The 24,145-nt window shown below is 34.6% G+C and overlaps 2 protein-coding genes and 1 pseudogene across 3 annotated transcripts; 2 read left to right on the forward strand and 1 right to left on the reverse strand.

Moving 5' to 3' along the window:
• LOC132642026 (uncharacterized) lies at window positions 1-10,723 on the forward strand. 2 transcript variants are annotated; one of them, XM_060359255.1, is made up of 11 exons: window positions 10-168; window positions 338-431; window positions 1,521-1,580; window positions 1,862-1,963; window positions 3,993-4,069; window positions 4,378-4,501; window positions 4,832-4,896; window positions 6,123-6,192; window positions 6,508-6,583; window positions 9,536-9,626; window positions 10,229-10,723. In XM_060359255.1, the coding sequence occupies exons 1-11, from the start codon at window positions 79-81 to the stop codon at window positions 10,349-10,351; spliced, it is 972 nt and encodes a 323-aa protein (XP_060215238.1). In that variant the 5' UTR covers window positions 10-78; the 3' UTR covers window positions 10,352-10,723. The 2 variants fall into 2 exon arrangements, with proteins under 2 accessions (XP_060215239.1, XP_060215238.1); XM_060359256.1 differs by lacking the exons at window positions 9,536-9,626; window positions 10,229-10,723 and adding an exon at window positions 8,822-8,873 and having other exon boundaries at window positions 1-168.
• Window positions 10,724-12,427: 1,704 nt separating this feature from the next.
• On the forward strand, window positions 12,428-15,992 carry LOC132642028 (cytosolic sulfotransferase 1-like). Its single transcript, XM_060359257.1, has 2 exons — window positions 12,428-12,691; window positions 15,183-15,992. Exons 1-2 carry the CDS (start codon window positions 12,604-12,606, stop codon window positions 15,599-15,601), a joined length of 507 nt encoding a protein of 168 aa, XP_060215240.1. The 5' UTR covers window positions 12,428-12,603; the 3' UTR covers window positions 15,602-15,992.
• A 1,143-nt stretch (window positions 15,993-17,135) lies between these two features.
• On the reverse strand, window positions 17,136-18,512 carry LOC132639953 (probable xyloglucan 6-xylosyltransferase 3; annotated as a pseudogene).
• Between the last annotated feature and the right edge of the window lie 5,633 nt (window positions 18,513-24,145).

Consider the following 24,145-nt stretch of genomic DNA (forward strand, 5'->3'; position numbering starts at 1 on the left):
ACGGAGAATAAAGTTAACCAATAGTGGAAGGGGTATATTTGATCATTTGCCCAATAGTTTATTTATGTAGGGTGACTAATGGACTTAACATTCGCACCAAAATCCCCTCTAATTTCAGCGCCAATTCCAAATTTCTGCAAATTTTCTACTTTCCTCTTCCACCCATTGGTAAAGTTTCACTTTTTTTTTTTTTTTTTTTCAAAAACCCTACATTTTCCTCTATTTTTTATTTTTTTTATTTATAATGTTAGAACATGAATGGTGAATTAGTTAGTACTGCTTTGTGTCTTTACTAATCCAAAGATATATTTTTATTTTTTATTTGAGTGATTATCAGAATACTTGTGCTGCTAGAGGTTTTTCCTGTGTTAGAAAGGTTTCCATGTCTTGGTTTGAGGGTATTGATGAAGCTCGTGTTCTTATTGCACCAGGTACTTCCTTAATATACTAGTTTTTTTTTTTTTTTTTTTTTTTTGTGTGTGTGGGGGTGGGGTGGTGGGGGGGGGGTTTCATTTTCCTTTCTTGGGGTGTGTTTGGTATGATGGAAAATGTTCTCTAAGATTCTTTTTTTTTTTTTTGGAAAATAGTTGTTTTTCCTACTCATTTTCTTGCGTTTGGTAGGTAAGTTGGAAATGGTCACTTTAAGAGCATTTACATATATTCGAAGCAAAACACTATGAGGTGTGCATCTTCTGGTGGGGTAGCCGGGGTGGGGCGGTGGGGGTGGGGGTAGGTTGGGGGAGGAGGGTCGGGTAGGCAGGTAAGGGGTGAGTGGATGGTGCGGGTGGGTTAACATTTTTCAAGATATTTAGTGCAACGAAACAAGGGCAGCCCGGTGCACTAAGCTCCCCCTATGCGCAGGGTCGGGGAAAGGCCGGACCACAAGGGTCTATTGTATAGGAAAACATTTTCCGTCATATCAAAATACACACTTGATTTGATTCTCTTTTGCTTTACTGCTCTTTTTTCTCTTCCTTCTTTTGAGGTTTGAGACATAGTACTCTGTTGATTACACTTTCATTATGCTTTGTTAGCAGAAAAGGAAGAAACTTTCGATTGGGTACTATGGTTCTTAATTTTTGTATCTTGATTGAATAATTTTACACTCTAAGAAACGTGCTTTGCCTGTGATTTTGGTGGGAAGATTGAGTACATTATTTGTGTGATATTGCTTATCTTAAATAAGTGGCTTAAGCATGTAAAGTACTGTTGCTTAAGAATCAGTAGCTACATTTAAGCTTCATTTCCAAGTATTGAGATGAATATTGAAGATTCATGCGTGTTGGTTCTTCCAGATCAGTCTTTAGACTGATAGAATTATCATATTGTCTAATCTTGATTTTGGAAATAAATAACTCTTCTTGGAAAGAAAAAAAGGAAGAAAAAACTCCTCTTACATCTCTCTTACTGTGTCGCTGGTACATGGGAATAATGATATGTCAATCTCTTAGACTACAGCTCCAGAATCTCTTAAACTCACTTGACTGCAATATGAAGATTCTTAGCGTGACATTTTACAGAGCCTTCTAAGGATGGGAACAAGGTAGAGCAGCTATTATCTCTCCGACATCCCAAATCTGGTAAATTCCTCCACTTTCCACAACACTGCCTATTTTAGTTGCCCTTCGTAATGCATAGTTGTTTTACTGTTTTCCTTATCGGTTATAATGCTTTGAGGACAGTGGCTTGAGACATAGTTTTTGGTGGATGTATTAAAATTGTTGAGGTCTATTTTTTGTTAACCACGGTCTAACCTCTTGCTGATTTTCATACTATCTTTTGGGAACTGGTTATGCCACTAGATTGTCTTAATAGTCCAGTAGCATTGATATAACTTTTTCTTGATTCGCTTTTGTGATAGGAAATGCAACATGTTACCTTTCTGTTGATGGATCTCTTCAAGAACTTCACTGGTTCAAGCAATCTTATGGGTCTTGGTTCCTTGGGGATTATGTATGTGAAGGTAAACATTCGTCTGAGCTTCGTCTAACTAACCCTTTCGAAAGCTGATAACTCTACATTTTCCATGGTTCCGCATTATTTATCTTGATGAGCCAATCTCTTCAAGGATAGTAGTTTACAGGAATTAAGACTTTATTTTTCCAATGATAAGTGTTAGAGGAAGTATGTGGTCCTTGCAGGTGGTTTCACTTCATAGAACAAGTGTTTGAATTGAAACAAAAAACATCTTTTTTCTGTTTGTGCTTCGTTCTTGCATGCTAAAGATTTGATGCACGCTGTAGGAGGATTAAGACTACCTCTCAAGGAGCATTCTAGAAATTTAAACCTACCTGCAACGAGGATTAAAGCTACCTCTCTAAAATAATCTGAACCCTTTTTGCCTATAAAAGAATCAAAAAATATTTGTTATGAATGCAGGTAAGGTGTTTGAACTATCTCATTTATTTTTGGCATAGTCCAACCAACCTGCTAAATGTCCATCTCGGATGTTGCGGTACAGAGATGATTCCATGGCTTGCTCCAATTCCACCTGCAATGTCTCAATCGAGCAAGATTGAGGGTTTTGCTCCTTGTGTGTACTTCCTGTTGTGTACAACAAAGTCCGAGTTGGATGTATAGTAGGGTTTGTTAGACTATCCCAAAAATAACAGGCCAATTACCCTGCACTGAGGTGGGCCTAAATTTTTAGGTTATTACCCCCTTCATTTCAAGCTATGTGACAAAGTTTTAATAGGCACAAAGCAAGAAAGAAAGGAAGAATTTTGGAACCTGTGGTCATAAACATGCTATCACATTTGATCAATTGGTCTTACTTGCTACATCTGTTAAAGAAATGGGCTTCGGGGATAAGTGGATTGGGTGGATCAATTGGTGCATTTCAACTGTAAAGTTTGCAGTGATTATAAACTGGATCCCTGAAGATTTCCTTCTCACACACAGGACAGAGAGACTACTTTCTCCCTTATTCATCTTGACAATGAAGGGCTTAGTAAAATGTTGTGCAAGGCCATGTCTCTGTTGGATCAAAGGTTACAGCGCTGGGATAGGGGGATCTAATAGAGTCGATGTATGTCACATACTTTATGTTGACGACATGCTCATACTTACGGAAGAGTTCACTGATTCCTGTGAATGAAGTGGATGATTTTCAACCGTTGGGAGAGAATTTGGGGTGCCAAATAGATGAGCTTCCCACTACCTATCTGAGCATGCCCTTAGGTGCCAGATACAAGTCTAAGCGAGTGTGGCAAGAGATTGAGGAGAGGATTGAAAGGAAGTTTGCAACTTGGGAAAGACAATACCTATCTTTGGGGCGCAGAGTTATCCTTGTTAATAGTGTATTTGTCTCTCTTCCAACCTATCCTATGCCCCTCTTTCCTACGCCTATCAGTGTAAGGAAGAATCTTGACAAGATGAGAAGAAACTTCTTGTGGAATCAAAAAAGAAGCTTGCAAATTGGAAAAAAGACAATATCTGGCTCAATGCGATTTACAACGAAGGGGAATGTCAATTTGCAACAGATGCTACTTATGTAACAAGGAAGAGGAGTTCAACAGTCACCTTTTTTTGCACTGCAAAATGGCTAGACAGCTTTGGGATCTATTCTTTTGAATTTGTTTGTTGAAGCCCGTGACCATCTCATCAAGCTTAAGATGTTAAAGAGAGCACATTTTTTTAAAATTAATTATATCTTCAACACGCCCTCACGTGTGCGGCTAATTTTTTTTCGTGACGTGAAAATTCTTTTGATAAAGAGTGGCGGTGAGACTCGAACCAGGACCTCTGCATTCTCTATTACCATATTGAAGTGTGACCATCTCATATAATTTATATCTCATTAATTATATCTTCAACATCTCAACTTGCCTTTCGTTATGCTTATATTTTACCCTTTGTACTCTTGCTAGAGAAGCCTATTGGTTTTTATCTTCTACTCTTCAAATCTGTCTATGCTATTAGTCTTGATTTCTAGAGGAAGCTTTCGTCTCTTTATTGGTAGTTTTTGTGTACTCATTTATTTCTCGAAACAGATGGCCGTTTGTATACTGCAACTCCAGTGGATCCAGTTTTTGTTCTGTTACCTATATTTGAAGAAGGAAGAATGAAGGTATTAATTTTTAACTTCTGAGTGATGTATCTCTCTGCAATAAATTTCTTACATAAAGAAATGCTAGCTAAAAGTCATATAGTAGAGAAGTGTAATACTTGCAAGTGTATAGTTTACACGTATTGTTGCTGTATATATAATTTACACTAAAAAGAAATGCTTGTAAACTACATAAGACAGATTGTGTTCTTTCTCTTTTGGCCGGTCGATTTTCCTTTAAGCTGAATGAAACATTTGCAAGAGACAACTGTCTGCCACTTGACGAGCTGGGTTTCTAATTGCTCTTTTGTTTATTCTGACGAATGCAGAAAAAGGATGATCCAGGAAAGTTTAGGCAAGTGGATGAAATAATTTATGTTGTCGGCTATCCTGGATATCAACATCTTTCTTCTGTTGCTGAGAACTGCATGCAAGTGGTTTGTGATGTCAAAGGTGATAATATATTATCGTCGTATAATCAGTTATTATTTTGTCTTATTGTGCTATGGCATGACATCTCATATTTATGGAGTATTCTATGGAGATATTATCCATGTACCTCACATCAAAGCTTTATGTTTACGTGTCTGACTTGATGTTGTTTTGCAAATAAATTGTAGAAAAAAAAAATAGGAAAATGGTTTGAGATCTAACATGGGGCAAGTCATAAAGCATTTGAAACTATAACATTTATTTTTTGGGTTGGTGGTGAGTGTCTAATTCAAGTTAATTAATGCTTAATCTTTTTATCCATCTCTCTCCCTCTCTTTTCTTTTTCAACAGATATTGGAACAACAAAGTTTTTCAGGCTTAATGATGAGAAGGTGCTAAAGTGGTTATGCTTTAAGGTCAGATTTCATCCCTTACAAGCCCATATATAGGGTGGTTATTTGCTTCGGAACAATGTGCCGTGATGATCTTGTTCTAGCATTCAGAGTAAAAATCACAACTTTCTGGAAATTAGAAGTTCAAGAGTCTCTTTCTTGTGATTGAGTCTCCAATATCTGATCTTCCCAATCTGCAAGAAGTATGAAATTCCACCTATAACTTGTTCCGGTTAATGTCCTGTAACAGTTTAGCTTGTAGATGGATCTCCCGTTAGTTATGCCTACGTTGAGTTGTGATGATGGTATAACTATGACATAGTCCAGATAGTTATATAAGAAATTTTCTTCCACATGATCTGGCAGCAACTCTGATCCCTTGCAGTGTAAGTAAACTTGATTGATTGGTATGGTATAACTCACTTCCTGCTCAGTCAATAGGTTTAGCAACGATGTATAATATCTAAGAGAAACAGTTTAGAACCACAGTGGATGTGTTATCATCTAGCTTGGACTTGGACTTTTTCAAATGGAAACGAGCAGCTTGAGTGTAAAATATGTCATTTATTTTTAAAGGCTAAAGCGAAACACCCCAACCAGAGTCTTACATAAAATAAAAGGGACTAATAATCTCTTCTATTTTGAGGTGTTCTGTATATTTTAGTTAATATATACTTATTTGAAGATTTTCGTGGATCCAAGAGGGAAAGCTTGGATTTGGATTAACGAATGAATTTAAACAATGCAGAAAGTAGAGAAGATAAAGGATCTGCCACTTTCATGGATATGATCCCATGCAGAATACATTCTATTACATCTACTAGTATCTGTTTGCTTCTCATTGTAGAGTCAATCACCTGTAGTCCAATGAAAAAGGAATGGCTAGTATGTCTTTGATTAAATGTGAAAATATTCTTCTGTTAATTCGTTTTTCGTTTAAGTACGCAGAGAGAAAAATGGAAGCTTTATAAAAATATGAATTCATCTTGATATTTGCGTCAAGTAACTTTGGTTGTCTAATAGAAGTGGGTATACATAAAGCTTTTACAATGGTACTGCCACTTTAAGATATCGCGACTGGCGGTTGGAGATAAAGTGTACATTTGGTTGGTAGTGTCTTGTTTATATCTAGTAAAGTCTTCTTTGTGTACAATGGTCTATCCATCTTAAAAACTGAGCAGTCTCTCATATGCATTTTCATTATATTTTATGTTTCTATGTCTCTATTCTAACTCTTAAGATATTTGTAGGTAATCCAATTAAAGAAGACTTTGTTGACATTGGATAAGAACTATGCTGCTCGAGATAAGAAAGAAATATGTATGTCTCTTTTTGAATAAGAGTTCGTTAAGATTTTTACACTTATAGGTTATGAATCTCATAGCCAGGTGGTCCTTGTGATAAATCAAAGACATTTCTCGCGTGGTTCTTTGTTTGAGAAACTGTTCAAGTAATATCTTGTCAGTTGAATGGACTGTTATCTCCTTGTCTTTAATGTATCCTTGGTTTTAAAGAACCAGGAAATAAGTTTGTTTGACCAATTCAACGCTCTTATCATCTTAAATATGTGGGTTGCTGTCATGTCCATATGAAAGCTAAAAGATTATACTAATTAGTGCCTTTTGAAGTAAACAGTGATGGATGCAGTATCTATAATTGGAGAGTACTTGAAGGACGAGCCTTGGTTGAAGCTCCTCTGCAGCAAATTAAGGTATTTCCTTTAACTGATAAATGGCCGAGGTTTTTATTGTTGTTTTTTAAAATTATTTGTCTATGTATAGTTAACTAGAGGTTATGCTTTTACACAATATTTTAAAAGGTATAAATACAACGCAAGGCATATGGCAAACGACTTTCCGGGCCTATTCTTTTTTTTTTTTTTTTTAATTAACCACTAAATGGCATAGTGGCTTTTATTTATTACTATACTTTCTAAGAAGTGTTCATTACAGTACATATGCAAAAATCCAAACGGCAACAAAACCCAACAACCAAAATCAAAAGAATACTACAGATCTGCACATTCTCCATCATTAAGTAAAAATAATGAACTGAAACCTTACAGACTACAGTTAATGCTAATCATACTTGTAGTCCATTGGGTCTGCTTCTCTTTGCATTTCGGATCCTCAAATTAGGAATTTGCATTTTTTCCATGTTGAGTATCTTCCTTCCTGCACTAGGTAACTCAGAGAATGTGTTAAACTTTGATGTACCTGCAAAATCAAAAGCAATGTTAGTTAAAAAATCCGCCAAGCTGTTTCCCTCCCTGTAAACATGATGCATTATCACATTGAAAGTCCCCATCATTTTCTGAATCCTTTCCACCTCTGTAATAATGCACCATGGTATCCGCCACACTCCTTCCACCACATTCTTAAGAAGTAATGAATCAGTCTCCACAACTAGTGGTTGAATCTCCTTTTCTACACAATATTTTAGACCCTCCAATATAGCTTTTGCTTCAGCTTCAACATTAGTACTGTTCCCCATCTCAGCACATTGAGCATATATCAAATCCCCTTTCCAATTCCTCACACAAAAACCATAGGAACTAGGACCTGGATTCCCCCTAGATGCCCCATCTGTATTGCATTTAAACCATCTATCATAAGGTAATTGCCATTGAACAACCTTAGTAATGGTATGAGGTTGAATGTTTTCCAGACCATATATAAGATCAGGCCATAAGAAAGGTAAATTTTCTAACCAAGGGTATCTCACCCTTGTTAAAAAATATAGATTATTATTCACTTCATGCACCACCCTCTTAAAGCTAATCTTCCCTCCATGCTTTATAGTATTTCTCCTTTTCCACAATTCCCAAGTAATTATTGCTGGCAATGCTTGAATTATGGGTTTAACATTTTCATCACACACCACTGCCCATAGATTTCTTATTGTTTGATGAAGTTGCACTCTAGTAACTTGTACTCCTGCTGCATCCAAAAAAGTGTTCCAAACTCCTGCAGCAAAGTTACTAGTTAAGAATAAGTGTTCCATGGTTTCCTGATGTGGAATTCTGCAACAGTAGCATCTTGAAACCACTGGAATCCTTATCCTCATTAAGTTATCATCAGTAGGAATCAGAACCCCCTTTGATTTCCCACCAAATTTCATGTTCCATATTATCCCTAGCTTCAAGCATTTTCTTCCATACCTGTGTTCCTCTTTTCCATTGTACTAGTGTAGGAATTTCCTTTTTGCAATATTTGTTCCACATGTACTTTGCCCATAGAGAATTTGTAGTCCTGAATTTCCACCACAGTTTGGCAAATAATGCATTGGATACATCAAATAATGACTTAAATCCCAGTCCTCCTTCTGTGATTGGCAAACAAATATCCTTCCATTTAACCCAATGCCTACTCCTTCCTTCTTCCTTATTACTCCAAAAGAATCTAGCAAAAATTTTGTGAATCTCATTCAACACACACTTGGGGGGGGGGGGGGGGGGGGGGGCACTACTGATAACAAATGTAAAGGCATGGATTGCAATACACTTTTTATTAATACTGCCTTACCCCCAAATGATAAAAGCTTACCCTTCCATGAATGCAGTCTTTCCTTTTCTTTTCTTCTTTTTGATTTGTGGAATTTTTCCTTAATTTTCACGCTGTCTGTGTTACTGTATAATGTTAGTTCACATTTAGCATCCAAAAAGATCCATGGTGCTAGCTGACATACATTTTAAATTGATGGTGTGGTTATGTGGTAAAATCCCAGATCTGCTCTAATTTAGATATATTAGACTCCCTATAAGAAGATCAAGGATTTTTTGTTTAGTGAATCACTGATGTAATGATGTAACTACCATTTTGGTTTCCAGCACAAATTGTGCTGAAGTTCATATATATACTGAATCTGTTACCTTCTCAAAAAAAAAAATAAAAAAAAATGAGAATTCTCTAATTTATTAACCATTTTACTGTTGTGATTATATTTGCAGCATAGACTTGCAAGATGATACAAAAGCTCTAATTTAGATATATTAGACTCCCTATAAGAAGATCAAGGATTTTTTGTTTAGTGAATCACTGATGTAATGATGTAACTACCATTTTGGTTTCCAGCACAATTTGTGCTGAAGTTCATATATATACTGAATCTGTTACCTTCTCAAAAAAAAAAAAAAAAAAAAAAAGAAGAGAGAATTCTCTAATTTATTAACCATTTTACTGTTGTGATTATATTTGCAGCATAGGCTTGCAAGATGATACAAAAGCCCTAATTTAGATATATTAGACTCCCTATAAGAAGATCAAGGATTTTTTGTTTAGTGAATCACTGATGTAATGATGTAACTACCATTTTGGTTTCCAGCACAATTTGTGCTGAAGTTCATATATATACTGAATCTGTTACCTTAAAAAGAGAATTCTCTAATTTATTAACCATTTTATTGTTGTGATTATATTTGCAGCATAGACTTGCAAGATGATACAAAAGCTCTAATTTAGATATATTAGACTCCCTATAAGAAGATCAAGGAATTTTTGTTTAGTGAATCACTGATGTAATGATGTAACTACCATTTTGGTTTCCAGCACAATTTGTGCTGAAGTTCATATATATACTGAATCTGTTACCTTCTCCAAAAAAATAAAAAATAAAAAAAATCTCTCATTTATTAACCATTTTATTGTTGTGATTATATTTGCAGCATAGACTTGCAAGATGATACAAAAGCGTCAAATTCTGAAATACTTTCATCACCAACAGAAAATGGTTTCGACTCCTTCAATTATGAACAGGTAAGACAGCCACTATTAGATTGACTTAATCCCATGAGTTGGTAATTAGTAAGTATACTCTTCTGCAGCACCTGGAACAAGTGCAAGCCTAATATCACCCTGTATGCAAAGATGCCTCTTTTGATGTATCATGAGAATATCAAAATTTAATCTTATTTTACATTTACAAACTGGCATGTGTTTCTTTCCCTGGCCTAGCCTACTCTAATATTTGATGCAATTTATGTTTGGCAAAGCCTACATGTGCATAAAGAGCTAAGTTTTGATTTTAGGGAAGTGTAAAGTGAAGTTGCGTTCTCTTTTTTCTATTCCTTCCTTTCCTGTTGGGCAGATGAAGGATTAATTTGTTACAAAGTTAAGTCTTAGGAGGTATTTGTATGTCTTAATGCATGCATTGACAGAAAAATAGTATATTGCTTAGGCAATGATATATATTACTAGCAGCTTTACATGTTGAAATAAGAGTGGAAAAACAGGAAAGAAAATGCAACAGATAGCCATGAACTTTTCTATGTACATAAGGTGCTGCTTAATTTATTTACTTTCTGCTTTTCATTTGCGGTCACGTGCATAACTGCTTTTTTATCTTTCCAAATTACCAGGGAAAGAGTGAAAGTCAGGAAAAGACTACTAGGGGCAAAAGACAGGCTAAAAAGATCAAAGTGGAGACCAACTCCCTTAATATCAAAGACATGTTTAGTAGGGCTACTAGGAGGGGAAGATGAAGTTATGAAGCAGCAGAGCACAGATCATCAGACATAAGAGGCTTTCTGAAAGCAAGTTTTCATGAAATGGAAGGATGACATTACAAATGTGATTGAACAGGCTTGGCGTGTCAATTAAATGAATCGGATGGCTTAGTTTCTGATCTGGTGTGGTCGTTGCTGCTATAAAAAGGCGGTATCTGTATCCTCTTTACTGTTAATGCTTCTTAGTTATGCATGTAGTCTTGTCACTAGTGTAGCGTTTATTGTGTATGGCATTCTTGGTGTATACCGTGTATTCATCACTTGTACCTGCGTGCTTCGCAAAATCAGCTGTAAATGCTAAGTCGACGGGTTTAAAGTGGAGAATTTTATTGTTTTTATTTCATTTTATGTGACACTTTTTTCTTTTCTTTTAGTCCTTTAGAAAAGAAATGACATCTTATATTTGGTTATCTAATTAACGTTATGCTTTTCCCCTGATCATTTTTTGGCACGGATTACCCTGCAAAGGCAGCGGTCTTTAATTTTTGCCTTTTGCCTAAAAACCTATAGGTTCCGGGTTCAAACTCCCGCTCAGTCAAAAATTAAAAAAAACAAAAAATTGCAAGGCAGAGTTTCGTAGCAAAGTAGGCCTATTCGGGTAAAAGTCTACCTTAAGGCCTAACTTTTACCCGAATAGGCCTATTTTGCTACGAAACTTTGCCTTGCGATTTTTTTTTTACTATGCCGGGGTTCGAAACTAGTACCTTGGGGTATTTTAGGTGAAGAGCAAAAATTAAAGACCAAACAACATCTCTCCTGAGAAACAAGTGGGCTATTTCTTTGCAAAACAGTGCTCAATTTCATATGTTGCAATTCTGCACCTCCCCCGGCCAATCGTGCAAATTGTCCTTCCCTGAGCTCCATGCGCTTTTTGATAGTGATATATTATCAATGTCTTGGGATTTGCTTATTATTTGATTACTTTTAAGTAGAGCTACGATTGGACATATTATAGGATGACCGTGTTACATGTTACATCAGCGGGAATATTGCTAATTAAAAGATAAATTAACTCGTGATGGAGTATTTTTCAAGTCTTTCTTTTACTCTAAAAAGTACTAAGAGAAATGATTATATGATCTTTCTGGATGTACTATAATGCATGCTAGAGTTAATAAATGCAAAAATATACTTTAGTAGATGGCATAGATATATAATTGCGTCGCATTAGCGACTACTTGTGTGTATATTTAACAAATTTAAACACACAATAATTGTGTATACGTATCATACTGTTTTGTTTATCCAATAATGCACTCTGGAATCTAAAAATGCAGCGGTGCTTTAGCTAGCAGGGAGCATCTGTTGTTATTGTGTTTATTCAGCAACTCCTATCCTATGTAAAAATTTATATTTAAGTGAAAATGACAAAAATGGTGAGGATAGGTTCAAAATAGTTCCTTAAGTATGGATTGAACATTTTTAGTCATTTAAGTTTGTCAAAGGTCATTCCCGCTGTCCGGAGACTCATCTATCCTGTCTTTATATCATTCCATTCCAACTGTTATCTATGAATTACAGTCTTATATATTTAGACATTAACGTAGTTGCTCTGATACGAGTCAGTCCAGTTCCTTGGGGATTGTATTTTCTATTCCGCACTTATGTTATTTATGATTTAGACTTCTATTTCTTCTCTTCCATTTACTTTATTGTGTTTGGATATATGATTGAGGGACGGATTCACCTACCAAGATGAGAAGGCATAGGTGCCCGCACGATGGTGATTTGAGTCGTGACATAAACTATTTTCAACCAATCCTAAAATGAGGGACAACGAATCACCACTTCACAACAAAGAAGACATATCCAAATGTGTGGACATGAAAAATCTTATCATCTTATTAAAAGTAAAATATCAAATTAAATTAAATTATATATAGATATAAAAATATATCACTATTTTTTAAACAGATAAAAAGTAATCCTATTTTTTTGGTTTAAACAAAAATAAAATAAAAAAATATCACATGGACGGTAGGAATATCCTATTCCCAATATATATATATATATATATATATATACACATCATCATTTGGCTAATCAAACCATTTGAACACCCACTACTTGTCCTTCATTTCCTCCCTATATCCCCTCTATCTTTATTATATCTATATTCCTAAAATGTCATGTGACAAAGAATTAACACTTCACAATGTAGGAGACGTAGATAAATTCATAGAACAGTTGCCCAGAGCCCTTTTTGCGGACAAAATTGAACTTTGTCAATGGGAAGGTTTTTGGTGCTGGCCTACCATTATAAAGGCAGCCATGAAGTTCAAGGCAACCTTCAAAACAGACCCTACATGAAAACAGGTAGGTTTTCTTTAATTTGTGTTTTTTTAGTTGCTTCATTCAAACTAGGATATGTTGTGAATATGTATTCGGAAAACAATCTAAAACAGAATTTGAAAAGAGAGGAAAATAAATTCAAGCCCACTGAATTTAGGGTAAATATCTCAAAAAGTCATTAAACTTTGAGAAATTATGTAGTAAAGTCATTGAACTTTGCTACATATCAATAAAGTCACTCAACCTTGACCTATTATCTCATAAAATCACTCAACTACATATGTCATAAAAAAAATCTGACATGACAATATTAATTAATTATTTTATGCTATGTAGACATAGGCCCCATAATAAAATAAAATAAATTCATATCTTTATACCCACACCACTCACTAACTCTTCATCCAAAACCCATTTTCCCCTTATCTATACCTTCTTCTCATTGTTTCCTTAAAATTAGGTTGGATCAAAATAATTACTTAGCCAATATAACTTAGAGAGTAAATCAAAATACTTATGGTAATTTACACATAGCTTATTACCTCAAAAATGAACAAGTTCCACTCCAACGTACCAGATCCATCATCTCTCAAGACTAAGACAAGCCCAGGGAAACATGTAAGCACTCCTTAATTCTTTATACAAAACCATTACAAAGCATGCAAAAAAGCCACACGGAGATACACATAGTACTACTAGTCCCCCAACAATCATAAATATTACCACGATACGCCCTAAACCACAGTTAATTGTTACAACTACAAATCAGTTAACAAATACAAAACCCTTGTGGGTCGGGTGAGTGGGTGTGGGTATAAAGATATAGATTTATTTTATTGTATTGTGGAGCCCATGTCTACGTGGCATAAAATAATTAATTAATATTGCCATGTCAGATTTTTTTTATGACATATGTAGTTGAGTGATTTTATGAGATAATAGGCCAAAGCTGAGTGATTTTATTGATATGTAGCAAAGTTCAATGACTTTACTACATAATTTCTCAAAGTTCAATGACCTTTTGAGATATTTACCCCTGAATTTACAGAATGTCCTTAAGAAAATTATTCCCCTCAATGTACCTGAGGTTATGGAATATATTCACCCAAGATAGAACGAAGTAACTCACTAACGTGGCGGTACCTCAAACCCTGATGAAAGGAGAACACAACCGATGGCAAAAATCATACATTGAAATTATTTGAAGTGCAGAAAATAAGGAAAAATAAGATCAGAATTTTCATATGGAAATGACTAAGTATTTATAGCCAACAAAGTAAAGAATTGAAGAGGTGTGAAGCCTTTTCCATGAAAAAGTACAAATGACCATTTCCCGTTCACACATATTCGTAAAATTCTAACAAGATATATATGTGATCACTTATTCACATGCAAGCTTTATATACGATATTTGAGATCTTAACATTTTTGATCAGACGACTAAAAAAGATTTCTGCTAGTTTAGCCGTAACCATTTGTAACCTATAAGTGAGCGTCATTCGATTTTGTTATATTTGTAACTGAAACTGACCAAAGTATTTTTGGTTCTTTCTCAAAACAAAATTAAAATTTAAAAAGTTTTTGATGCTCAAGACATGTGCTTGGCAAATTGGTCTACTATAATTTTTTTTTTAAAATAAATTTTTTCTAGAAAATATGCACTAAGAATATTTGTGATTCTATTCACTTTAATTTCTCATGTAGGGAAAAAAAATTAGATTTAAAAGAATTGGGCTTTCCCACCTTTTCATTCATGAACTTAAGAACAATTTTAACCACCAATTTCATGTGCCCTGAAAAATTATTGAAAGTTCCCTTGCAGTAAATATTGCACAATATTAAAAATAAAGTCACAGCCACAGAGACATTATGCAAGCATGATTATCAATTGTTCTAGGCACAACTCATGAATAATGCTCAAATGATTGTCATATCAATAAAATAAACACAAACTAGCATCTTGACTGCAAAGTGAAGCTTTTGTCTGAAGTGTACCAGTAATGGATACAGATTAAATAATTTTATAAAATTGAGTATAGTTATATGGCAGTGTCCGAATAGGGCATGCGGTGAAATTTTTACTAGTCTAAGTAATTTTTGGGTGGGTTAATGACCCGTTCATTTATTACTATCGGTCTATTTTAATCCCTTCAAATTTAGTTTGACTTATCCATTTGACACCCCTAATCTAAAATTAACTTGAAATTTTTCTAAGTCTCCATTAATGCTCCTGCCATGCGGCATGTAACGAAGGCATTCACTACTAAAAAAAAATGCTGAAAACAGACGTAAAAAAATCGATATTTCGGACCTCATGAGGTCAGTTTTCAAAAATATGTGACGTCAAAATCGACCTCAACAGTAGGTCGGGGATAAGAAGGTCGCAAATTTTTACCAACCTCATGAGGTCGGTACGCTTTAACAATATTTCCATTTTAGCAGCTTTTTGAAAAATATTTTTGAGATTTTAATAACTACGCACTCCATCATTTTTTCTGGCATTGTATTCTTACAGGTACAACATGGCTCAAGGCCATATGTGTATGCATCATGCGAGGTAATAAAGAGGAAGAAGACCTCTTAATTAAAGATATTCCTCATTTTCATGTTCCAACAATAGAGGTGGGGAACTCTTTTACAAATATTCCAATTGGTGATGTATACACAATGCCCTCTCCAAGACTATTTCACACTCATTTACCTTATAGGGTTCTGCCAGATTCAGTTAAAAATTCAGATAATTGCAAAATTATATATATAGCTAGAAATCCTATGGATACCTTAATTTCCATGTGGCATTTCTTCAATAACTATAAGCCTGTAGAAAAGTTCTTCTCTTTAGAAAAAGCTATTTGGAGAAAGTTTTGTGGAGGTGTAGCTTGGAGAGGCTTAAGAATTTGGAGGTTAATAAGAGCGGATCACTCTTCACTGTAGTTCCTAATAGTTCATTTTTTAGGAAAGGGATTGTTGGAGATTGGAAAAATTACATGACACCTGAAATGGAAGATAAACTTGAGAAGATTACTAGCTTGAAGCTCCAAGGGAGTGGCCTTGAACTTTGACTCTTTAGTTATCTCATTCGGAGAAATATTCAGGATTTCAAGTTTATGGAGATCGAGATGATATATCATAATAAGTTGGTTCACATTCAAAAAAGCTAATGAATTCCTGTGAATTCATATGTTCTACTCTAAATTCGCTACTGATCTCATCCTTTTCCATTTTTCTTCTCTCACTCTTTTTATTCCATTGATCTTTTCTTTTAAATTATGGTGTAAGGTTTTAACTATAAGCTTGTTTGTTAATGAAAATATTTAATATCTCTATTTTAGCCATTTGTATGTTGTGGAATGTGGATCTTAGAAGATTTAGTAACTAATTTCTCTTTTTAAATTCGTGAGATAGTGTTTACTTATGTGTAAAAATTCTAAGACCCGTCTTCTATTTCTTTTATCTTGTTTTTCTTTTTAGTTCATTTTGATGTGTGGCCCTGTGAGAACTCCTTATCCTTCTAAGAATAAATTTCGCTATTATGCTCATTTTAATTAGCATACACTCTTACTTATATTCCATGTCAACTAAACATGAAATGTTCAGCATATTCCTATGTTTGAAATCTCATGTTAAAAGAATTTTGAACGTAAGATTAAAATTAGTTTAGTTAGATTGGGGAGGAAAATATAAAAAATGTTCATAAACTCATCTTTAGATCTCAACGATGTGTCTTCATGGGTTATACTTATGGAGAGTAAATTATGTACTGTGCTCATGGAGACGATGGAGTAATTAGGCCTTATAATGATACAAGTAAGATAAAGAACAATATCATAAGTGACAACAATAATTAAAAGAAAAAGAGAGTATATTCATATAACTCGATTATTGTTTCCCCGTGATACAGAGCTTCCTTATCAAGTAGTAATTTTTGGCAGGGCCTAATATAATATCAAAGGAAAAGGTCCAATGTATGAGCTTGAAAGGAAGTTAAAATGGAAGTTACATTAGTTTGAATGTAAAGAAAATAAGTCTAAGAGCCTGTTCCTTTTCAGCTTGTAAGCCAAAAAAAAAAAAAAGTTGGTGTAGTTCAACTTATTTTTTTTGGCTTATAAGTTAATTTAGATAAGTTAAGCCAAACAAACTCAATTAATTTTTTGGGCTTATTTTAAGCACAAAATGGCTTTAAGCTGACCAGCCAAACACTCAAAAAAACTGAAAACAGCTTATAGGCAACTTATAAGCCAATCCAAACTGGCTCTAAACTTGTAATAGTCAAGCTAGGTTTTGGCAAATACCACACATAACAAGAATTTTACATAACTAATTTCCATTTTACTGAATAAAGTATAATCAAACGACAATATTTCAGAAAACTTAGACAGAAAACTTAGACTTGATCGAAGCAAACCCAATCTCCATTTTGTATAAGTTTGTAAGGAATTTTACAAGATTATGACAACAACTAATATGTTTAAGTCTCAAACAAGTTGGACCAGCTATATAAACCATCATGGACCATGTGCTTCATAAACAATTTACAATTTCGAGAAAGAAAATTTTCAGAAACCACTAAAATCAAACCAAAAAAAAGTGAATGTCTAATGTCAAACTCACTGACAAACTCCGAAGGCCTAAATGTCTTATTTTTTATCCTTTTAATATTAGGACTTGACAACCCTCTATGCCCAAATTCATACAACTTAAGCACTTAATTATCTGCAAAATTAAAAGCTCTTTCCATACTTTTCAAACACTTCTCAACTGGATAATCACCATAGCTTCCACAAGGTTTACAGCCAACAAAATGAGTCACAAATGGTCACCTCTCATCACCAAAACCCGGATGGTATTTTTGGATCATTTTTTCGTATAGAGCCACTAAACCAGCCCAGTATCCATGTAAATAATAGTCCAAGCCCATCGACAAACACTTGTGGTCGTCCACTTCTTTCACTTGAGCAACTAAAGTGACCCTTGTTCCATTTAGACACTTCAGGTGGGCCATTCCTATTCCACTTAGACACTTTTTGCACCGTTATCGGAGCAAAACCAACACTAGTCGTCTCCTACGAGGATTAAGTGGCCAATTAAATTGTGCCAGCTCATTTAAATTGTGCCAACTCAATTAAATTGTGCCAACTCATTTTAATTGTAAATTCACTAATTTGTAAATTCGTGGAGTTTTGACCATTAAAAATTGGGGCTTCTGGGCTGGTTGGATGTGCAATGAGGTGGCGCCCCCTTTGGTGTTAGTTTTGCTCCGATAACGGTGCAAAAAGTGTCTAAGTGGAATAGGAATGACCCACCTGAAGTGTTTAAATGGAACAACGGTCACTAGGTGTTTGTCGATGGGTTTGGCCTAAATAATAAGAATTTTCGATAAACACCTTGTCCATCCACTTATCGTTCCTTAATATTAACAGGTATATCATTGTAGATTGATCGTCCGCTTCAAAATCAGGCCGCAAATCTAAAGACCATGGACAATTTCTTTTTTTTTTTAAAATGTTTTTATTACATAAGGGTAGGGGAAGGTGAAACGGGGAAGGGATTACAATGCGGGGATTCAAACTCTCACCAACAAGGTGAAAGTCCAGGTAGTCAACCAACTGAGCTACTAGATCCCTACCCATTGACAATTTCTTAGAAGAAAACTTCCAGTATTTAAAGAAACCCAAGATCACTCAAATAACAAGTCAGGGTATCCATGAATGATTATATTTTTGCCATCATATTTAGATAATGGAACTTCAAATACCATATCTGTGAACATTGCATCACTATCCATCCACCATATCCAGTCAATTTCTAGGTGAGAAATCATAAATTTTCTGATTAATGGCAATTTTTTATTTTGTTATTCCTTTCCCTTACATGCCATGCAAGTGGAAGTTAATAAGAATGCTATACATATATTTTTATTTTGTTATTCCTTTCCCTTTTCATCACATTGCTTGTGTCGTTCTTTTTTAGTTTTATTTATTATAGAGTGCTGGATATAATACTATTAGGAATTTAATTTATATCTACTTATATTGTAAAAGAAGTTTGCTTAAGCAATATTTATTAGGAGTAACGTTGTTGTGGAAAATTACATATCTTATTCATCGGGTTACTAATTAATTATGAATAGTTAAGTGATGTTATAATACATGTAAAAGCACCATGGTTTTAAGCATGAGTGTAACTTTTGAACACATACATTGCAGGGAAAAAATTACACTATGCCATCATGTAAAAGATAGCTATATGTAATTGTTCATAAAAAGTGATTTTTAAACCATGAAATGGAAAGGTGATTATTGAACAGATAAATAATGTACCAAATTAAGAAATATCAATAATCACGCGATTACTTCGGCATACCAGGAGATACAAATAGCAGAGATGAGGATGTTGAGACGGATGTGCGGACATAACAGGAGATATATGATTCGGATTGAAGTGATTCGGGTTAAGGTGGGAGTGGCCCCCGTGGTGAACAAGATGCGGGGAGGAAGGTTGAGATGGTTCGATCTTGTGCAGAGGAGATGCACAGATGCTCCTGTGAGTAAGTCTAAGAGGTTTGCAATGATGAGCCAGAGGAGAGGGAGATGTAGGCCTAAGAAGTCTTGGGGCTAGACAAAATATGACGCAACTTCAGCTTATCGTGGACATGACCCTTGATAAGAGGGTGTGCAGGTCGAGTATCAGGGCAGAGGAGGAACCGACTCCCCTCCAGTACCTCTTCCCTCAAGTTCCTCTAGCCCCCCTTTTGATTGGTGACATGTGTCACTTAATTAAATTAATGACTAAGATTCATTCTTCCACATGACTCTAGACACCTTCCTATGGAGAACCAAGCCCACTAACCTTTCTTTCTCAACGGAAAACTGGTAATATTATGTCCAATACTGAAAGAATTAAATGAGGGATCATTCTTAATTTGCCTTTTGCTTCTTTTGGTATAATCTTTAAAACTAATGAACTTCGTTCAAAAAACATTGGCAATTTTATGCCCAATAGTGGAAGAAGATCATTACTCCCTCTGTTCCAAATTATCTGAAATTTTTGTTTCCCGAGATTTAAACAGCATAAATTTGATCGACACTTTAAGATGTATTTTGTTATCAAATTGATACGAGAAAAATTAAAATTTAGTTTTTCAAATATATAAATTTTAATCTTAAAGATTGAGTTAATCTAATTCAATTTAGCTTCAAATTTAGTCAAATTAATTCTTGAAAAGCGAAAAGTATCATATTAATTAGGACGGAACGAATATTTGTTTGCCCATTGCTTCTTTTGGTGTAATCTTCATAACTAGCTCTAAATAAACTCGGCTCAGCCTTTATATGTTTTTTATGTGTTAATATTGGCATTTAACATTCATATACAGTAGTTGAAGCACCATTTTCAAAAAAGAAATTGAGGAGTGCTCTAGAGTTTTAGTTAATTATAACCCTGGGAATTGTGTGGAGGATCGTTTGCCCTTGGAATCTGAAAAGGACTTCTTTTTTATGAAGTGATTTTTACATGTTATATTTATATGAACTAATGAGGTTTTTATGTTGATCTCATGAATCTTGGTCTCTGTTTTGTTCTTATTTTATTCAGCTTTACTTCTCACATATTGTTTTAATCCTTCAACACATTTGGTGGATGGATGTTTGCTATAATAGACAATGATAGTCACTGTCAGTTCTCAAGAATCCTGAGGATAGTGTTGTTATACAGCTGTATGTCGCAGTCTTTAAAGGTTATGCTGGTTTTACGTTCGTGTCCGGTTGTTGGTCGGGATTTTGATACACCAAAATATCTGTACTGCTTTCGTTCATCCCACCTCAATGGATTCTCTCCCTAGAATTTCATTATGTCCATTAGACTAGCTAACCTTCATTCTACAAGTTGTTATGACAATTAAATTGCGGAGGTGTAAATACAGGAGGGGAAGACAAAGTTATGAAGCAGCAGAGCACAGATCAACAGACATAAGAGGCTTCTCGGAGCAAGGTATCATGAAATGGGGAATGGCATTTTAAATGTGGTATTTGGTTTTTGAAAAGATGGAGCAGCAAAAAGGGTGGAAAATGTGGATTGAAAAAGTTTCTCAATGGTTTTTCAAAGAAAAGAAATACAGGAAAATATAGAGGAAGAAAAAGTTGAAGCCTAAGACTGTAATGCAGTTGAGAATGGATTTTTATTGATCTATTGGTTCGCTTTAAGTAGCTGAGAAGTAAATAACTGAAGTAAAAAAAATCTGCAAAAGTATAGAAGTCGTCACAATCCTAATCCCTAAAAGATCTAAAACTAACTAATAAATTCCTTATGAATAGGAAAGTTTATTGACTTAGACTTATTCAAAATAACTAAAGGCAATAAAATAAAAATTATTGCAGTACTAAAGCATATTTCTAACACTCCTCCTTGCTTTAGGAACTGACATTTAAAAAGTTCCTCCTCCTCAATTTCTGCTTCTGCTGTTGGTGCTTGAGGATTGTTCTTGCACATTTTCGTAATATGGTCTATTCGTTTGCGATTTCCACATATTGTATCAGGTCTTCACCAACAACAAAAATTTTCCAAAATATTTTAAGTGAGTTTTCTTTTTGCAGTATTTGCAAACAGGATAGTTAACTTCTTCTTTTCTGTTTTGAAAATAAAAAACACCCTTAGTAACATTGTCTTATCTAAAGGCTCTTCTTTGCTCTTGTGCTTGAAGAGCATAGATTAGTTCTTCAACAGAGAAGGTAGAGAGATCTTTAGACTCTTCCAGGGATGAAATTTTAAACTCAAATCTCTCTAGAATTATCACAAGATTTTTTCCTACTATTCTGTCATTTTAGAAATCTTCGCCAAGTAACCTGATTCAATTAACAATCAAGGAGATCTTTGCAAAATACTTAATAATAGTCTCATCCTATTGCATCCTAAGAGATTCAAAATTCTTTTTCATTTGCCTGACTCAGTCACTACCTTGGTACACCTTTTTTATTTTATTTTTCCATGCTTCTTTTGCTGTCTCACAAGTAAATATTTTTTTTAAAAAAATTGAATCTGCCACTGAATTTTGAATTTCAGTTTTGACTTTGGATTTTTTGGTTTTCTCTTCTGAATGAGATTTAATTTGGGTAAGGGAGTGGTTGTAAGGGTCTATCTTCCATTACTACTTCGCATAGATCATTGGCTACAAGATATGACTTCATTTTCACGGACCAAATTTGATAATTTTCACCAGTGAAAATTTTTAGGGCACTCAAAAAGAGACTATTGCTTGCCATGTTTGAAAATTGGTTTTAAATGGTTTTTGAAAATGGTATGAACTCACAGATCTCGTAAGATCAATGACGACTCTGATACCAATTGTTGATTTTTTAAAAGAGGGGGTAGCAAAAAAGGGTTGAAAATGTTGATTCGAAAAGTCTCTCAATGATTTTTGAAAGAAAAGAAATATAGGAAAATAATAGAGGAAGAAAAAGTTGAAGCCTAAGATTTTAATGCAGTTGAGGATGAATTTTTAATGATCTATTGGTTTGCTTTAAGTGGCTGAGAAAGTAAATAACTGAAGTAGAAAAATCTTTTAAATTATAGCAGTCGTCACAATCCTAATCCCTAAAAATTTAAAACTAACTAACAAATTCCTTATGAATAGGAAAGCTTATGAACTTAGACTTATTCAAAATAACTAAAGGCAGTAAAACAAAAATTACTGCAGTACTAAAGCATATTTCTAATAGTGATTGAACTGGCTTGGTGTGCATGTCAATTAAATGAATCGGATGGCTCAGTTTCTGATATGGTGTGGTCTTTGCTGTTGTAAACCGACGGTATTTGTATCCTCTTTACTGTTAATGCTTCTTAGTTATGCATGTAGTCTTGTCACTAGCGTAGCGTTTATTGTGTATGGTATTCTAGGTATATACCGTGTATTCATCACTTGTACCTGCGTGCTTTGCAAAATCAGCTGTAAATGCTAAGTCGACGGGTTTAAAGTGGAGAATTTTATTGTTTTTATTTCATTTTATGTGACTTTTTTCTTTTCTTTTATTCCTTTAGAAAAGAAATGACATCTTATATTTGGTTATCTAATTAACGTTATGCTTTTTCCCTGATCTCCATATGTTTTTTTTATAGTGATGTATTATCTGTCACGTCCCGAACCTAGGCCTGGGTGTAACATGACACTCGTGACCGCATGAGACCGAGCGAACCACGTGGCTGGATGAATCAACATGAGAAATGTATTGATGCGGAATATAAGTTAAAACTTGAACAGTCTGATTAAAACATGTGAACCATCATAATAATACTGAAGATACCGGTTAAAACATAAGTGGAGAAATAATATGAAAAAACATGATAGTGTAGCCCGCTAGGCTAAACATGACTGATTGCAGGCCCCGAACAAAAGGGACATAAGTATATTTGGATTGTACTTGTATGTAAAACTAACTGAAAGAATAAATAACTGCGGGGCGCTCGAGGAATGGGCAACCCAAATCAATAACATGAATACATGAAGTACGGAACTGAAAGCTATAACTGTAAGCTGAAACTGAAACTGAAATTGAAACTGAAACATAAGGATAACTGGATTTAACTGAGCATAAGAAGTATAGTAATAGTACTCCCTGTTTTTTTTTTTTTGGTATTTCACCCTTTAACTTCAATTCGAATAATGTACAACAAGCTCCAAATTGGTGAGGTTTGGGTTTGGGGATGACGAACCATAATCATGGCCAGCCTCCAATTACTTTCCACGGTGGAGCTAATTAGTTTTGCATGTTCTTCATTTTTGTAAGTATCCTTCTACATGAAAAATGAGTTCAAATTTCTATAGTTAAGCAGTAGAAAATTCGGCTGCTTTAGTTTGATTGCAATTTCTAAAATGGCCAATTTTCTAATTCATTGCCATGTTCAGTTTTGATTACTATGAAATATGTTATTACGACTTTCTGTTGTTTATTAGTGTACTTATAAAAGAATAATTGATATATGGTGGTAGCGAACCTAGTGCGTTGTGTGGGAGAAGGTATTACTGGTGGAAGAAGTAGGCAAGGGTAAAAATGTGTTGGGTGGTGAGGTGGCATGTTACGCGGTGTTCATCTCATCAAAATGTTAGTATCATGTGAGTTTTAAAGTAATGTAAATATTTAAACTATTAGAAGAGTACTTTTATAATAATTGTTATATTAAGTATGTTATTTTTAGGCTTAATGCATATGCGGCCTCTATACTTGCCTCATATTTTTTTTGTTTTGGCACCTCAATTAAGTGTTCTTCCTATTGAACCCTTGAATTAGGGGCAAGTTTAGGGGCCACACATACATTAAGCCTTATTTTTAATTTTTACTGACGGTGAGATTTTAGACCACACCGCTTGCCTGCTCTAATCGAACTAGGCTTTGGCATGCTAATTCTCCACATGCTATAATATACGAGTTCAAAGTCATCAGTGTTGTTGTTGATAATTTTTTGTTAAGCAATAGGGTAGTGGGTGCT

This window comes from Lycium barbarum, chromosome 5, assembly GCF_019175385.1.
Source record: "Lycium barbarum isolate Lr01 chromosome 5, ASM1917538v2, whole genome shotgun sequence".
In the NCBI taxonomy this organism is placed as follows: Eukaryota; Viridiplantae; Streptophyta; class Magnoliopsida; order Solanales; family Solanaceae; genus Lycium; species Lycium barbarum.

Coding starts and splice junctions, on each gene's coding strand:
- LOC132642028 (XM_060359257.1), top strand. CDS start 12,604: ATGGGAAGGTTTTTGGTGCTGGCCTACCATTATAAAGGCAGCCATGAA. Junction 12,692..15,182: donor CAGACCCTACATGAAAACAG/GTAGGTTTTCTT, acceptor GTATTCTTACAG/GTACAACATGGCTCAAGGCC.
- LOC132642026 (XM_060359255.1), top strand. CDS start 79: ATGGACTTAACATTCGCACCAAAATCCCCTCTAATTTCAGCGCCAATT. Junction 4,070..4,377: donor TTGAAGAAGGAAGAATGAAG/GTATTAATTTTT, acceptor TGACGAATGCAG/AAAAAGGATGATCCAGGAAA. Junction 6,193..6,507: donor TCGAGATAAGAAAGAAATAT/GTATGTCTCTTT, acceptor TGAAGTAAACAG/TGATGGATGCAGTATCTATA.